Genomic DNA, 17189 nt, shown 5'->3' with positions numbered 1-17189 from the left:
GAGCTTTTTATAGGGCAAGGGAATTACAAGCCATACTCCTCTTCAGGGCTGTCCCATGGTACCATCTTGCATGCTGATCATGTAAATTCTGGAAGAAAAGACAGAGCGGACTGTTCTCTATTTATTCTCTCACTGAAGACAAAAGAAACTGATTTTTTTTATATGCATGAAATACAGGAGGGAGTGTACACTACAGTACCTTTGCAGACATCACGTAGATCCAAAGAATGTGAGTTGTTATGGCACAGTGTGAAAAAGCTGGTCCAGTCTGGTCTTAAAAAGCTTGGCCTAGTCTCAGTGTATGATTACTTTTTTTTTTCTTTTTTTCTGTTTTCAGAAAAATCTATGATTGTTGTGGCTTTAGATATTTCCATGCCCCTGGGCAAAAGAAACTTTGCCTTCCCTTTCTCCACCTTGGTGGAGCTAATGATTTCAACCAGTTTGAAGCTGTAGAACAATATGCAGTGGGTTCCAGGGAGGCTGGGGCATGGACCTTCAGGGCAGCTTCGAGGTGCAGGGTTTTTTCTTTTCTATCAGCTGAGGCACCTGTACATCGGTACTAACAATTACGTGTGTATTATCACTAATCAGATTTGGAAATGTTTACCTGGAGACCTGACCAATCTCTCAGTAGAGCAAACCAAGCCCTTTGCAGGGCAGTCAGTGCACCTTCTGTGCCAACCAACCCGAAATTCATCCTTCAGCTGTTGCTCAGCACCAATTATTTTTAAATACTACTGTAGTATCAAGTTCCAGGAGGCAACCTTAGTCCTGTTTTTCTGCTCAGGGGAATGGTACCTGTTTCTTTTTTTCATTATGGGAAAACAAATGTCAGTTCTTTTACTTAGTTTTCAAAGTAATGTTTATTAGTGTGGAGTCAATTAAAAAATGCTTATATTAAGCATTTATTTATCTAGGTATTTAAATGTACAGAAGATACACACACTTGGCTCACAAGTCTGAAAATAGAGAAGACAAGAAGCAGGTCTTTGTCTTTGAATGTGTTTAATGTGCCTGGGTTTGTTCATGCTGGAAGCAGAATTTTCACAGTGGAATGTCCCTGATTTTTGACCGTTGCCTCTGCAGCTTTTCAGTTTCTCCAACAGAATCTGATCAAAGATTCTACTTAAATGCTACTTGAAGAGCTTTTCATATCTACAATCTAGCCACTCAAAATGACATTCTCAGATTACCTACTTCAGACTACAGGAAAATAAATTATTTTGCCCTTCCTTGCAAGTAAGAGGAACTTGTTTCTGTCAGTTCGCATCTGGCCAGTTTTATCTTGGTTTCAAATGTAAAAGCATAATCTACATGGATGAGGGGGGAAAAAAGTTCAGAGAGTGCCTTTATGTTAATGAATTTTTAAGAGTAAGCTGGGTATTTCGGATCTGTAGATAAGCCTGAAACTTCTTGACGAGTTTAGAATAGTTTTTTTGATGACTCATTAGGAATTTTAGAAGGAATATCAAAAGAAAGGATGTACTTTTTTTGGTCTGTAGTTCTTTTGCTGCTGGGCTAAGGTTTACTTGCACTGTAAGTATGGAGCCATCTTAGAGTGAATGGAGCAGACACGAAGAAGAGGGAGCGTTTTAGCCAAATAAAAGTTCAAGAGAAAATTAGAAAATTAAAACACAGCCCTCATACAAAGACCACGTATCTTTAATAGTTCAGTTTCCTCTCCCTAAGGGTCATGGGTATTGAATTCATGGTATTGAAAATTCTGCAATTTCTAAGAGCACAACTAAAGTTTTTTAATGCCACCTCCAGGAAATATGATTTACAAACTTAAAGAACATGCTTCAGGTTTATCTCCTTTCCAAATGCCATCTAAAGGTCTTTCTGACTGAACTTGGCTTAAATTTAACGTAATCACATTGTGGCAGTGTTAAGAACTATACTTGCTGTATGATAACAAAGTAATGCAGCTGCTGAGGTGGGATGGTTAAATAGGATAGGAGGAAAGTGTAAAGCTTTCCTTCTACAGCTGTTAGATTTAGAATGCATTACCGCACGCAGGGCATTGGAGAAGAATTTTATGATTTGGAACTGGAAGAGAGAAGGTAGGAATACAAGATGAGTGGCTTCAAGAATTCTCCTTAAGAACTCTGGAATGCTCTTAGTGAATTGTTGTAATTCTTGTATAAAAATCTTGAGAAGCCAGTTCAATGTGTGTAATACATGCCAAAGGATTATCTGCAAAAAATAAAATCCAGTCGGGAGGTAGGACCTGAGACGAGGAACACAGTGACTGTGTCTGTTCTAGATATCTTGAATTTGTATTTGTTTTACCAGCAATAATAAAAGGGTCATTAAGTATTACTAGCATTTATTTCAAGGCGTGACTATGCTGAACAGGAGGAAAATGCTCTTACACCAGAAGGTATTGCTGAAGTGCTTCTTGTGGGGAAACCTCTGCACAGACTTCTCTGCCCACGTACCAGGGCGGTGGTATTTTTGTTGTCTTCTGACACTAAATACACATGTGAGAGAGTGATACTTGCATCCCAGGAGGAAAAGCTAATTGAAAACACAGTGTGTATTTTTTTTTCCCCTAAAACCTGAAATGATTTTTTTTTGTATCAAAAGGCAAATCAGTGATGCTGTTAATCCTTCTGTTTGAGAAAATGAAGGTGAATAACCCTCCCATTTTAAATTTATTTCTGTACTTTTCTCTATTTCTACCTCTTTCTTACCTACCTGAAAGCAGGAAGCAGGTTCCCCAAAAAAACCCCTTTTTTCAGTCTTGAGCAAAAAAAGAAAAAGCTAAACCTTTCCCTCTTACGGATCCTATGAGCATGTATATCTGATGATTTTGAAAAGCAACACTAATATCTTAAAGGTCCCTCCCAACCCAAACTATTCTATGAATTGTTTTGGCCTCTGTCTTCTCTCTTTTCAAGGGCAGATTGTACTAAACCAATAGATGTTGGTATGTGACCCCTGAGCATTAATGGAAACGTCCTTACGTATTTGTTCTCTGTGTCTGTCATTCCATCTGAGGTGTTAGTCTCTCTGAACTGTTCTCCTTGCTTCTGTCCGTCCTCCTACACGGTATCTCCTCTCTCCCCGCAGGACTATGAGAGTAAGCTGCAAGCCTTGCAGAAGCAGGTAGAGACACGGTCCCTGGCAGCCGAAACAACAGAGGAGGAGGAAGAGGAAGAAGAAGGTGAGTTTTGAAGCTAAAACCGATGTGGGTATTAGCCAAGCCTAAAAGAGCAGTTGCTACAGTATCTCTTGCAATCGATAGAAAACTCGCTTTGGAAAGCTGCGAAACACTTCGTAACTTCTCGATCTCTAATCTTCACAGCATAAAGATGCAAAATACCTACTCGTAGAATAAGTGCCACGTAAACAGTAGAAATACATCCTCAAATTTAATTTGACGCGCAAACTAGATTAGTTTAACTACAAGGTTTGATTTGGTGGTCTTGAATTGAAGGAATCTCTCTCTTCTTGGCACTAACAGAGTTCAGATGGCTTAAACCAAAATAATACTGTTGCCTTTGTTTCCTTGTTTTGATTTTGAAATGTCATTTTTCTCCTTGGTAGGAATTCTTAGAATTCATGCTGTGACATGTCTGTGTAACTCCATTTCTGGACAGTAGATAGAGTTCATTATTCCCATAACACTTGGGTTCATTCCACTGTTTCAGCATTTGGCTTTGATAATTGTTAACTAGTTTAAAATAATAGCAGTGGTATTTGTTCTGTTTTCTCTGTTCCAGATCTCCTTACTCGATCATTATCTCTCCGTTGCTAGTGGTGAGGAAGTTTGAATCCAGTTTTTCCTCCCCAAATAATAAAAAGGCAGGGTTTTGTTTTCTGTTTTTCTCTTCCAGAAAAGGTGTTGAGAACTTGATGCCGCAGTCAGCAGTAGTGTTAGGTACTGCGCGTGATGGTTTAGAGAAGCAGCCGCAGTGTTTTATTTCTCTGTTTCTTTGTTCTTCCCAGTGCCCTGGACACGGCATGAGTATGAACTCGCGCAATGGGCTTTCAGGAAGTGGAAATTTCACCAGTTTACTTCACTGAGGGACCAGCTCTGGGGAAATGCAGTGTATCTAAAAGAAGCCAATGCAATCAGTGTAGAGTTAAAGAAAAAGGTAGGGACACGCAGAGTAGCTTTTTGAATTTTCTGACTGTACAATCCTGTTTTGAACACTCAGAGTTACTTGTAGTCTTTAAAGTTATGTCTCCTACTTTTTAGTTTGGGCTTTGAGCTTTAAAAGGGTTCAGAAAATCACAAGTCTCTGATTCAGAACAACCCCTGTAAATGTGGTTGATATATTCTCCTTTTCTTCATTTCCCTTATGCTGTTCCTGTCAATATTGTAAACACATGTACACGGACATTGCTCCAGGGCCCTGTCTCTTCCTTTTTGCTTTTATCTTCATATGGTAGTTCATCTTTCAAAGAGAAGTGGGTGCTGCAGGGTGTGCTAGGTTTATAGTTTTCCAGACCTCTGCTAGCTGTGACAATAAAGGCAAGGTATCTGTACTCAGCTGAAAAATATGCTTTATGCCAACGTGAGACCAAAAAAAAGTGACGTAAAAAAACCCCTGAATCTGTTTACAGAGATGAAAGTCAAACTGGCTTCCTACATTGCCTTAGGTTAGGTCTCTGTCCAAAGCTGCCCTTTGTGATACTGATGTTGTGACTTCTCAGAACTAAAGTAAGTTTTCTTTTTCCATGCAGGTGCAGTTTCAGTTTGTGCTGCTGACAGACACCCTCTACTCACCACTGCCACCAGAGCTTTTGCCCACTGAGTTGGAGAAGACGCGGGACAACAGGCCTTTCCCCCGTACAGTGGTAGCTGTGGAAGTCCAGGATCTGAAGAATGGAGCAACGCATTACTGGTCCTTAGAAAAACTCAAGTATGTAAATATTACAGACAACAAACTTCCTGAAGGAGCTTCACAGAAATATTTCACCCCTTGCTGTTTGTTCCCTGCTGTACTTGTTATTTCTCTGTGTCCTCCCAAATGCCAACTTTCCAGACAGCGTGATATGTTTTAAATACCAGCTTTCTAGATTCTTTAAACAAGTGCATTTGTTCTCCAAAGTCTTACCTCACCTCCACAATTAATTTTTTAACTTGAGGTTAGATTTTATTTTTTTAAATCTAATAAGGCTCATCACCGCTCATCTCTCTGCATTAATTTTTTTCACGTTCCTTTCACTGCAAAAGTTTCCTTACCGCCTGCTTTTATATAACTTAGCAGTACAAGGCGTAATTTATAATAAAAAGTTTAAATAGAGAAGATTCTATTTCTATGGCAGGTACACAAATTCTAACTGCAATCTGAATTATTTTAATGATATTCTTGCAAATAGGCAAAAGACATTTGTCTTTTCCCCATTCTCTAAATACTGACTGAAGAACTTTTTTTTTCCACTAATGACTTCCAGACAAAGGATCTTGTGATGCAAAACACTTGTTTTCTTCAATAAAATAAATGAATAATTGAAAATCTATAATGGAACCAGTTCATTTTTGAATCAAAATGCCAAAATTTCTGGAGTGGAATGCAAAAAACTGCCTGAATTACTCAGCAATGTCTGATGCAAAAAAAAAGAAGCAAAAAATATGCCAGAATTAGATGCGAAAGAGAAATATTTAGAAGTTTGAACGAAACCCAAGATTTACATAAGCTTCTGCAGTGACCTTGCCTCATGCTTAGTGGGCTTAGCCTGCAAAATTTCTCCCAGGATCCCTAACACGTCAGGGAATTAGTACCGAACTTAGTGGTACAGTCTCCCTGTTCTTCATTCTCCCGTTCTGCGTGTAATTTGGTACAGGTGAAGTCGGCGCACCCCACTTTGTGTTCCCCGCTTTTTATTTGCTCTCTATTAATATTTTTTTAATCCTGCTTTCTTCTTTGCAGGCAGAGGTTGGACCTGATGCGTGAGATGTATGACAGAGCCGGGGAGATGGCATCGAATACACAGGATGAGGGTGAAAGCACGATGACAGGCAGCGACCCCTTTTACGATCGCTTTCATTGGTTCAAGCTTGTTGGAAGGTAGGTGACAATAATCTCAGCTGCTGGTACACCGGTAACTCCTGTCAGTTCTGGATGAACTTTGACTTTGAGAGTGGTTCTAAACTGTGTGGCCACTAGTGTTAGTTGTGTGCTATTTTCAGGGACTTCTGATAGACTTAAAATATAGCGAAGAGCAGAAAATGCTCTTTAGAATGTTGCCGGTTCTGGTGTAACCTTGTAGAATCTGATTTGACTGAACCTTTAGTAAGTTATAAGTTCATTTTAAAAAAAAAAATGTAGTTAGCCAAGTTCTATCTAAAGTCACTGAAGAATATGAACATTGGAAACTGAGGGGAGAAGTGGCCCAGGGCCTGCCTTACATATGTAGTTCAAATAGTTTGGTTATACCCTATGGGAATACCTAATATCTGATGGGATTCTTTAATACATCCTGATGTCGGCTGCACCTTTACAGTATTTTGATTTACAAAATTGCTTTGTGTTGGAAATAAGAATTGTAGCTCTCTTAAATGGATGTGCTCTCAAGATCTGTATGTTCGGCCATGTTTATATTAATTTTTCATTTGCTTTCTGCTCAGTTCAAGGATGCTCTTTTTCCTGACTTGGTTAGCAGTCCCTTCCCTTACGTTTCATTGCAGTCCACATGGTTTGAAGCCTTTGCTTGTTGTTCAGGTGGTCTCTGTGCTGATGGCAACAGACGGCTGTTAAATGAAGCATTCTTCTTTCCCCTCACTCTGTTAATTGGTATTCCGTTAACTGATATCTAGCTCCCCCATTTTCCATGGCTGCGTGAATGAGCGTCTTGCTGATCGCACGCCCTCCCCCACTTTCTCCACGGCTGACTCCGACATCACTGAACTGGCTGATGAACAGCAGGATGAGATGGAGGACTTTGATGATGAGGCCTTTGTGGATGATACTGGCTCCGACGTTGGAACTGAGGAGGGATCAGACCTCTTCAATGATGGGCGCGACCCGTTTTACGACCGATCCCCTTGGTTCATTTTAGTGGGAAGGTTGGTGAGGTTACTCTGAGAATGGCCAAAAGGGACCAGCTCTTGCTGTAGGCTGCAGTGGCTTTGCCTCATGCTGCACTGAATAGCTGTCAAGCCAGCCAAAATACTTTTATGCATAAATTGGAATTGCCAGAGAATGAGTGTAATTTAACGTTAAGTTTTAAGTTCCCATGTCAGAAGCCATGAAGACCTAAACAGTAATTGAGAAAATAACCCTTAGATGTGACAATGTGAGTAAATGTATTTCTATTTCTAGATAACTGTCACAACATAGAATGAGCGTGGGTTTGCTTATGTACAGTATCTAAGCATTATTTATAAGAGTGCTCTCTTTAGCCATTGCAAGATCACTAAGATAGTATTGTAGCATGTAATTTTCTCCCAGAGAAGAGAGTCTCAGAGTATGGTGGAAAGTCTTTAAGTCCAATCCAGTAAATCCATTTTTTTGAAAACTCATCTAACATCCTCTCTGTCTGAAGAGAAAAGTTGACATGAGGAGAAAGAAGAATGTCCCTTTCTGGATGAGGAAAAGAGCGTTCTTTGAGATGATTTGTCTTCTTAGATCGTGTATGACTTTGGGTAGCACGTAAGGGAAGGTAGTGAAAGGGCATTATCATTAAAATTCACTGGCTGGTGGTGTTTATCAGCACTTTCCCCATGCACTATGATTGAATTTCTGAAACAAGTTTAATGTATTTTAGAGTATTATTGATTTTTGCCAAGATATGATTAAGGCATCATCAGACCCCAGGCTGTGGTGTAGACCATAAGGAGAGCAAGTGGCGTTAAAAATGTAGTACTTTGCACTGTTTCTTCAGAGAGAGTCTTGCTCAAACACGTAACTCATGACAAGAAACAGGAGGGTTTTACTTAGTGACTTAGTTCCCCTCTCTTCTGCTCCCACTCCCCCAGTTATCCTATTTTTTTTTTGTATATTTGATCGCTCTGAGCCAGTCTGCTTGTTAGAACAGTACGGGAGGGGGTCACCATAGGCCTTGTGCAAAAGAGGGGGTCAGACTCCGTGACCGGCGGAAGGGAGGAACAAAGAAGGGACCAGAGCTTCGCTCTCCTTTTCCGTGACTAAGCAGGGGAAGGATTCATGGTCAGGAAGGCGGGATCTTTCTGTAGATTCCTCAAATGCAGGAAACTTGATTGCACTGTTTGGGAAAATGAGGGACTGAGTTTGTTGGTCTTTTATCAAGCCTTTAGATCCGTTTAGCTGTATTGTCTAACCCCATTCTTTGTCTTTAGTGAACCTGTTTACAGACTGTGATCAAACTTGGAACTTCCTCGATCCAGTCTTTGAAACAAAAATTGCAGTTACTAAAGATGCAAGAAACTGCATGAGTTCTCTTTGATCTCTGTGAATTCATGCTCTTGTGTGCCATGTCTGATAATGTGGGTTACAAAATTTAATTCTTTCAGGTTAATCTGATCCCCCAGAGTCAGTCTGGGAGAGCCACCTTAACTGGCTTGGCAGTGGTTGTCAGCTGGTTAAAGCATCCCTGCGCAGTCTGCGATGGCAAGGGCTGCTTTCTTGTACCCGCGCTGGCAAACTCGGCGTGTTCTCCTGTTGTGCCTGTTCTTTCAGAGCGGGACCTTCAGTGCTTGGGAAAAAGTTGAGCTATTCATCTTCATTTCACAAACTCTTCAGGAAGCACAACACAAGCTGAGCAAATACAGTGTATAATGAAAACAGTTGTGCTTCCTGGCAATTACACAACTTGCTTCCCGTTTCCATGTATTAAAAAGAATACTGAGCTCTGTCTGTAGCCAGACGTGGAGCTGCAGCAGTTAAGGGTACACGAGAGCTGCACGTATTGAGGAGCTCTATTTGGGTTGTAAAGTGTATTGAGGAGTGAAACTTAGTTTGTATTATCTCCCAGCAGAGAGCTGAATGACTTTATCCCAGTCGTTGGTTTCCATTCTGTTCTGTTTCTATTCCTGTTCTGTTCTATTGTGCTGATTCTGTCAGCAGAAAGCTGTTGGACTGTTCAGCGCCACTGAGTAGAAACTGTTTGGATTCCTCAGTCTCTTCCAGCGTGTGAATTCCACTTTTGTGGAACTCAGTGGGAATCACAATATCAGAGGGCGCATCCATCTACATAGATATTGTCTTGAGCACAAGGTAGTGTTCAATTTATAAAAACCCCAAAATTCTTTAACGATTTTAACTGTGGACTGGTTTATACGTTGTGGAATGCGTAGGACAAAACTAAAATAATATTTTTTGAGGGGATCATCAGCAATAACAAGTCCAGGTCACGAAGGAGAGAGAGGAGGAGAAGCTGATCATGTAGTTACCCAACTCCTTGGACATCAGAGTATTTTTTTTTTTTTTTTCTTTCTCTGTGCTGTGACTGTCTTTTATTTATACTATATCTATTAAAGAAAAGGAAAAAAAGAGCTGGTCCCTTTAGCCATCTCTTCTGGCATGCTGGGTTGTCTTTAAGGCTGATTCCGTGGAATGGTGTGACACACCAAGCATTTGCTGTGTTTTTAAGGGTGGTGGGAGAGGACTATGGGATATTTTATTTAAATCTCAAATTGATGTGTGTGTTTAAAAAATATCCATCATCATTCTGAGTTCTGTTGGTTTTGTTTTCATTTTTTTTAAAAAACAACTTGTGTTTGTTAGATTTCATTTCTCGTTTTGTTGTGAGTATGCCATTTTACCTCACCAATCTTTCTGCTAATCCAGCTCCCCCTCTTTCAGTCTGCTGGGCTAAGGTGCAGGGGGACACTTGCGTATGGGCTCTTTGGGGAGTGGGAGCGCTCCCGGATGCGGGGAGAGGAGGAGGAGGAGGAGGAGGAGAACCTTAACATTTCATCCACTCCTGACTTGGTGCTGTGTTGTGACGAAGCAGATGGAATGGTGCTGGAAGGCAGCATTGCTGCAAAACCAGCTCTTTTCTGCCTACAGCAAATGTGCTATTGCTCTGCATCCTACAGAAGAGATCCAGCATTTCTGTCACCAAACAGGAAGCTTAAAACATTTTGCGTTATTTCCTTTTCTTTCTCTAAGTTGAAATGATTCCAGTGAGCGAGGTGACTGGATGGAAGGAAGTTAAGGAAGATAAATACTTTTTCTTTGCGATTGACACTTTGCTGAGGTGACAAAATTGTAGTTGCTCATAAAGCTGAATGCTTTGGCTGTCATATGTTGAACAGCAGCTTCAGAACTTCAGCCGTGCTAATGAAAATATTTTTTTATTTTTCATGCAGTTAATGCTTTCACTTTCCACTAGTTTGAATCGAAGTAGGAAGGCTTCTGTAATGACTGCCTCTACTAGTTACTGAAACTGTCTCTTGCTGTGTACATATCAATTTAAGGCTATTTAGATTCTGGTGGGGGGAAAATGTCCGTTCTCCTTAGCTTAAAATGTGGTTTTCAAACTGTGTGTGTTTTTTGTGTTGAGCATATAACTACATACCTTCCTGAACTCCATCCCTCGTCCGGTCCAAGTGAACGATTCCAGTTTGCTAGTGTGGGGGACTGTTGTCCTGTATGGTGGGATGCTGCTTTCTCAAATGAGCGCCACCTGAAATTTCCAAGCTAAAAATGAAAATGTTTTCTTAGAAAAGAAAAAAAATCAACACAACTTCCCGTTTTGTTACTTTAAATTTAGTCTCTTCTCCCTTCCCCTGCGTTATCAGTGCTTACCTCACTTTGGAGCAGACTGAAAAGGAATTAGATCCTAATCTTAGTCAAGTGTTATGTTGCAGTTGTTTTTTTTGTTGTATGGTTTTCTTCAGTTTTTGTTTTGGTACTTTTATAGCCTTATTAATCATTCTCTTCTCTATTGCATTTTGTCACCACTTTAGTTTTTAGTAGCTTTTTTTTTTTGTGTGTGTCTTTGGTTCTCAACTGACACCTGTTTGACTCCCTTGTCATTTCAAGAGAATTCATTCGTTCTGGGAACGGGCCCGTGAACCCACGGAGAAACACTTCCCTTCCCTAACCTTGGTCCTTAGCTGGGGCACAGGGAGCTGAGGTCGGATCAGCCTCGCTGTGTTCACAGAACAAACTCTGCAGCTGATGGCTCCTGACAGAGGCAATGAACGTCTTTATTTCTCTCTCAGTCCTCTTTTGTCCTGCAGGACTTTCCCTAGGAATGTTAAACAATAAGTTACAAATTTGAGGAATTCTACTTTCATAATAAAGTCTAGTAAAAGGGACTGCAAGAAGGGAATCCAGTTAAACAAATGACTGATATTTGGTATAATTTAATATGCATAAATTCATAATAATTCCATACATAATTTGTTAGTCACTTTAAATCTAATCACTGGTAAAACTATTGGTTAAACTTCTATATCATCTCAGTATTCTTAGGAACTTTGAAACAGTTCACTCAATAATTCAAGCCTTCCATTTTTTACCCCTTGTTGAGAGCCGTTCTTTACCTGACTTGTCAGGCTTCTCAACATTTGGAGTTTTGCTCAAGCTAATCACACTGAAGTGTCTGGTGTTCAAAGAACTTTTGCAATTTGTTGCCGAAAAATAGAATAATAACATTAGTCTAACCTTTGATTCAAGATCTGTACAATAAAATTTGTGAACTTTATTGTTCCAAAATAGACCCTGCTTGTATGTAACTTTAAAAGTTAGTGTATGGCAGGATCATCCGGTACTGGGCCTTAATGCTGCTTTTCCTATTGTAAACTGTAATTTCTACACAATTAGTCTCAAGTACTGTTGTGGTGATTCATCCTTTGTGGGTTTTTTGTTTGTTGTTTTATTTTTTTTGTTAAAGAAACAAATATATTACTCCTAAATATATTTAGCTGCAAAGACTATCAGTCTTCCACTATCCGTACACTCAGTGAATCTTCCAAGAAACCTAAGAGATGACTTAAGGTTTATTGGGGATTTCTGATTACTCTGTATGCAGTGTTATCAAATGTACATATAAAAGAGAAAACATTCAGTCAATCTGTTTTGAAGAGTGTTTTCATATGTTCAGTACAATAGTTGAGGCTGCGTGAACACAGTAGATCAATTCCCTTTTCATTTCTCACTTCAGACTACACTCATGGAGTGGAAAACTCAACAATTCTTGATAATCAGTAGTTCTGTAGCAGACTTCTACCATCTTGCTAACAGCTCCGTTTACCACTGTAGTGCCTCTAAAATTACCTTTTAGAAAGCCATCATCTTAAATCGTCTCCTTCATGTGTTTTGTAACTCACTAATACAAGCCCTGTGTCTCCAATATACTCTGATTTAGAGCATTTTGTAGCTTCCCGTAGCTTTGACACTGCCGAAGAGCCCTGTGTGGACAATATGGATACACGGCCACAGCGCAGGTCTAATAGAAGGACTAAAGTAGACTGTCTGAAGATTTGAATGTCCCGTTACCCAACCGATTACTGCAGTCTGGGTTTGCAGATGATTGCCTAATGCTGTTTGTGTTTTCTTTCCTTCCAGAGCGTTTGTATACCTGAGCAATCTGCTGTACCCGGTGCCTCTTATTCACAGAGTAGCTGTTGTTAGCGAGAAAGGAGAAGTGCGAGGATTTCTGCGAGTAGCAGTTCAAGCTATAGCAGGTGAGACACCCCGAGAGCTTTGTATTGCAACTCTCTGGTACACTATGAATAGCTGCAGCTTTAAAAAACAAACAAACAAATAAAATCTGAGTGTTGATTTGGTTTAGTGTTTTTAGTGTTGCAAAGAACACTTGTTTTTTATTGTTAACTTGCTTTTGAAGTTTTTTCATTGCTGTGAATCATATGGATCAAGCATGAATAAATCTTGAAATACGACTACTGATCAGAAGCTTTTAGAATGCTGGTGTTGACCACTGAAGTTTATACTTGGCAACTAATGCTACAGTGCTTTTTAAGACAGTGGAAGGGTTAACTAGTGTCAGTAAGTCTAAAAACTAAAAATAAAGCAAAGGTTTTCTTTCGGGCTCCCAGTATAAAGAGTGGACAAAGGTTTATGCAAGTTCAGTAGTTGTGATGACTTGCAGAAAAGTACCACATGTTTGCTCTTCTCAAACAATCCTTTTTAAATGATGCCCAGAAATGTGCTCCTCTGTTCTCTGGCTGAATAGCATGTGAAGAAGTTCCTGAACTGACGCTTGTCAGCATATTATAAACAGAAATCAGCAGCAGTTTTCCATTTCATTGCTTCACTAAAACGTGCTGAGACTTAGAAGCTGCTTTAACATACTGTTTGATCACCAAGTATTATCAGCTTTTCAGAAGAGAAGGATAGATGTACGGGGATGGGAACTGCTTCAGCCAGTTTTGAACTGGTCCTGTATGTGTGCCAGAGCTTAACTGCTGTCCGTTAGTCAGCTGCTAATACTTTATACTTTTCCAGTGTGGGGTGAGCTAGTCGAGTTTTGCTGTTGGTAGTTAGCCACATCTTATCCATGCTGGTGAGAGCACAGATACTTCCCATCATTTGTCCTTTCTAGCAGTGGCTGACTGCCAGCTTCTCTTTATTGTTTAGGTAGGGTAACCCTGGAAGCTCCGCTCTCCATGGGAACGTATAATGAAATCTCAGAGCCTGAAGATGTGTAAGAATTACTCTGGCAGGGACTAAACCAGCAAGTGAAAATAAAATCTATTTTAATGTGTACAAAAGTCTCATTTCTAGCTTGCTTTGGTTTCCTTAGCATTGACCGAACATTTCCAAGTAAATATTCTGTTATCCATACAAATAAAAAGAATACCACGACTAATAGAAATTGAACTGGACACATCCCTTGAAAAAGGGCCATGGCATTATTTGGTCCCTAAGCAAAGTTTCAGAGCACATTCCGGATGTTGGGATTTCTCCTGCAAACATGCATTTATTGTGGAAAAAATACCTGGTGCTTAACCAGGTCTCATTGTTGTTACTCCACAAAGAGGAGGAGGTTAAATGGACAGATTGTATGGACAGAACCGCCTTTCAGACTTACAGCGGGTACGTGTGAAGCTGTGCTAGTGGGACTGCTTTAGTTTATGGCTACAGAATTTTACATACCAGTTTAAATCAATGTAAGTATACATTCCCATGTGGGTCCTTGTATCATGGTATGTTAATTCACCTCAGCTATAGTAATCAGAAGTAAATAAATACTTAAAATGAGTACTGAATTTGTTTTGCATTCAAAATTCTCTAAAGTGTATTTGTGATGCAACTTCATAGCTTGTCTTGTTTTTCCACACCTGAGTTCATGATGGATAGATTTCTGCTATGATTTTTTTCAACACATTCTAATCTGTTACTGGATGACTGGAACTCTTCCGCTTTATGGACTGGTTCCCATTGTAATCAGAATTTCCATTTAGGTAACTCTGTGGGTTTTTCCTTTTCCTCCTCCTCATTTTTTTCCCCCTGTTTTTCAGCTGATGAAGAAGCCCCAGACTATGGATCTGGTATTCGACAGTCTGGCACAGCTAAAATTTCATTCGACAATGAATATTTTGATAAGGTAACAACTCTTTGAAAATTGAGCTAAATTTCTTTGAGTGCAGTAGTTTGTGCTTCTACATAAAGAATAAGTAATGTGGGGGAAGAAAGGGATGGGAAATCCAGAAGCCGCAGGAATCTGTTACATACAACTTCATTTATTTTTTCAGAATGATTTTTCTTCAGTTGCAATGACTCGGTCTGGACTGTCGTTGGAAGAATTAAGAATTGTGGAAGGACAAGGACAGAATTCGGAGGTTACCACTCCTCCAGAGGAGATCAACAGAACGAATGAGCTAGGTGAGCCGGAAATATGTAGTAGTTTTGGAGAGCTTAAGGGAAATGTGGGACACTTTCAGTCATGGTAGAAAGGGGTTCTGAGTGTCCTTCAAGAATATGAAAAGTAGGGAGCGGTGTAACCGATGGGTTGCGTATGATAGATGCTGGAGTTATTCACTTGAAGAACTGTGCAGAAAAAAACTGTTCCCAGGTATTTGGAACTTTTGATTATCAGCAAATAATTTGGGCTCAAAAGAAATAATAATAGGCTGCCCAGGGAGGTGGTTGAGTCACCATCCCTGCATGTGTTTGAGTCGCTTAGATAGAACTTTGTAGAGTGGGGTTGATGGTTGGACTCGATGATCCCAAGGGTCTTCTCCAACCTGAATGATTCTATGATTCTATGAAAACTAAAAAAGTGTGATGGGACTAAACTGATGCCTGAATGAATATTTTAAGAAAGGAGAAAAAAAGCCCAAAAGCAAAGTGATTTCATGTGGGATGTTTGTGTCTCCCTAAGACTTGAAGTCAGCCACTTTGGACGGAAAGATGACTATGGAAGGATTCACTGAGGAAATTGGTGATCACTTGAAACTGGGCAGTGTGTTTACCTTCCGTGTGACGGTGCTACAGGCCAGCGGCATCCTTCCTGAATATGCAGATATATTCTGCCAGTTCAAGTAAGAATTTATCCTTATTTACATCAGGTAATGAATTTGACAGAGGGTGAAAATAATAATGGGCGATGGAGGGTTTGATTGAGAGCTTTTCCAGTCAGTGGCAGTGTGGTATAGCACAGAAAAACACCTTGCCAGTTACTGGGATTCCTTTTACCAGCAGTACCTGCTTTGTGTGAGTATGGTGTTAAGGAATAAAGATTTGCAGAAAGGATCTAGTTATAGATATCTTAAGTTTTTGCTTGATAATGGCTTTTAATGTGAAAAATTTGGTATTAGATTGCACATATGCTCAATTGTACTGAAAGCTATGTCAGCCTTAAGTATCTCGGTAGCTCTCCAGTGAAAATTTTCTTTGACTTAGTTTCTTAAGAAAGAGAATGAAAAATGGGAGTAATAAAGACACAAAGTAAGCACAGGAATTGTAGTCCCAAAGACTAGGGTATTCCTAGCTTTAGGCCATCACTCAATTCCCTGTAAAGTTCTAGCAGAATAAATTTTTGGGTTTCATTTCGGTGTCGAGTTCACAGCACAGCAATCTTCACTGAACTGTTCTGTGGTGGTTTATTTTTGGTTTGTTGCTTGTTTGTTTTAAAGCTTTTTACATCGGCATGATGAAGCTTTCTCAACAGAACCGCTGAAAAACAATGGTCGAGGGACTCCCCTTGGCTTTTATCATGTTCAGAATGTAAGTAAAACTCTCCATGCATAGTCAGTGCCTGGATTAGCACTGGGAGTTGTGTGTTTCCTTCTTGTTAAACTCCTGAGGTATATGGGAAAGGGGGGCAAAGGGAATTGTTAAGAATAGACAGTAGGAGGAGTGATGAGGTGAATGATGTAATCCCCAATGGAGAACAAAATATGGAATGATTCTGTGTGGCAGATTTAACTCTTCTGTTTCACCTCTACTTCCTGCCCTTGAATTCTCTGTTTCCTTTCCAGGATGTTCAATGAAAGCAGTCTAGAATTCAGGAAATAAAATATTTGTGAATAGCAGCGCTCATGATCTCAGATGAACTGAATATGTCTATTTTTATGAACGGTGTAATCCTTTGGTTACATGTACTTCCTCTTCTACTTAAAGTGCCTGATGTTGAGACTTTCATTTTCTCCTTTAGTGGAGAGTGAAATTAATGCCTAAACCAAAAAGGAATGCAGTTGCTTTTACTGTGAGTGATACTAAACTGTATGAAAAATACAGACTCCTAGAATTCAGACTTAGAAGACTTCCTTTTTGTATGTCTCATTTTCTTCCCTTACTTTGCCTAATAGATTGCTGTGGAAGTGACGGAATCATTTGTGGAGTACATCAAAACAAAGCCTATTGTGTTTGAAGTCTTTGGACATTATCAGCAGCATCCTCTCCATCTGCAAGGACAGGATCTCAACAGGTATTGGTCTCTATTCTGGCAGAAAGGCTTTGTGGTCGCGCTCAGGTTCGCTCTGCAGTTCAGGCAGTGTTTTTTCATACTCCTGAAATTATACAGCCAATCCCTCACGAGTTGGATTCCTAACGGAGGTGAGAGCACTGGCAGAGGCCTCTTTACCCAGTGTAGTATGTTTTGTTAGCGAGTGATGGAATTGTTCGGCCATCTCAAACGTGGGAAGCTGCTTTGCCAATACAGCTGCATCCACCCTACAAACACTGTGGTGGTAGAACATTGTAGTCAGAACTTCAGTGGTGATCTCCAGTGGGTTCTGAGATCAGTGCTCCAAGATGCAGAGTTCCCTCAGGGCAAGTGGCCTCATGCATAAAGGTGGGATGACAAAAGAAGAAACCGAGAATAGAAGGAAAACAAAA

At 40.0% G+C, this 17189-nt stretch overlaps 1 protein-coding gene across 1 annotated transcript in view; it reads left to right on the top strand.

Moving 5' to 3' along the window:
- KIF1B (kinesin family member 1B) overlaps positions 1 to 17189 on the top strand; it is a 90302-nt gene that overhangs the window by 55823 nt on the left and 17290 nt on the right. Inside the window, exons 23-33 of the mRNA XM_074161427.1 lie at positions 3076 to 3169; positions 3955 to 4103; positions 4696 to 4874; positions 5886 to 6023; positions 6773 to 7021; positions 12453 to 12571; positions 14369 to 14454; positions 14603 to 14732; positions 15232 to 15391; positions 15986 to 16076; positions 16661 to 16779. Coding sequence (XP_074017528.1) covers positions 3076 to 3169; positions 3955 to 4103; positions 4696 to 4874; positions 5886 to 6023; positions 6773 to 7021; positions 12453 to 12571; positions 14369 to 14454; positions 14603 to 14732; positions 15232 to 15391; positions 15986 to 16076; positions 16661 to 16779 — 1514 coding nt within the window. The remainder of the gene's footprint in view (positions 1 to 3075; positions 3170 to 3954; positions 4104 to 4695; positions 4875 to 5885; positions 6024 to 6772; positions 7022 to 12452; positions 12572 to 14368; positions 14455 to 14602; positions 14733 to 15231; positions 15392 to 15985; positions 16077 to 16660; positions 16780 to 17189) is intronic.

The sequence above is a fragment of the Numenius arquata genome, chromosome 20 (assembly GCF_964106895.1).
Source record: "Numenius arquata chromosome 20, bNumArq3.hap1.1, whole genome shotgun sequence".
Lineage (NCBI taxonomy): Eukaryota > Metazoa > Chordata > Aves > Charadriiformes > Scolopacidae > Numenius > Numenius arquata.
The sequence above is the reverse complement of the archived record's forward strand: the minus strand, read 5'-3'. Positions and strand labels throughout refer to the sequence as shown.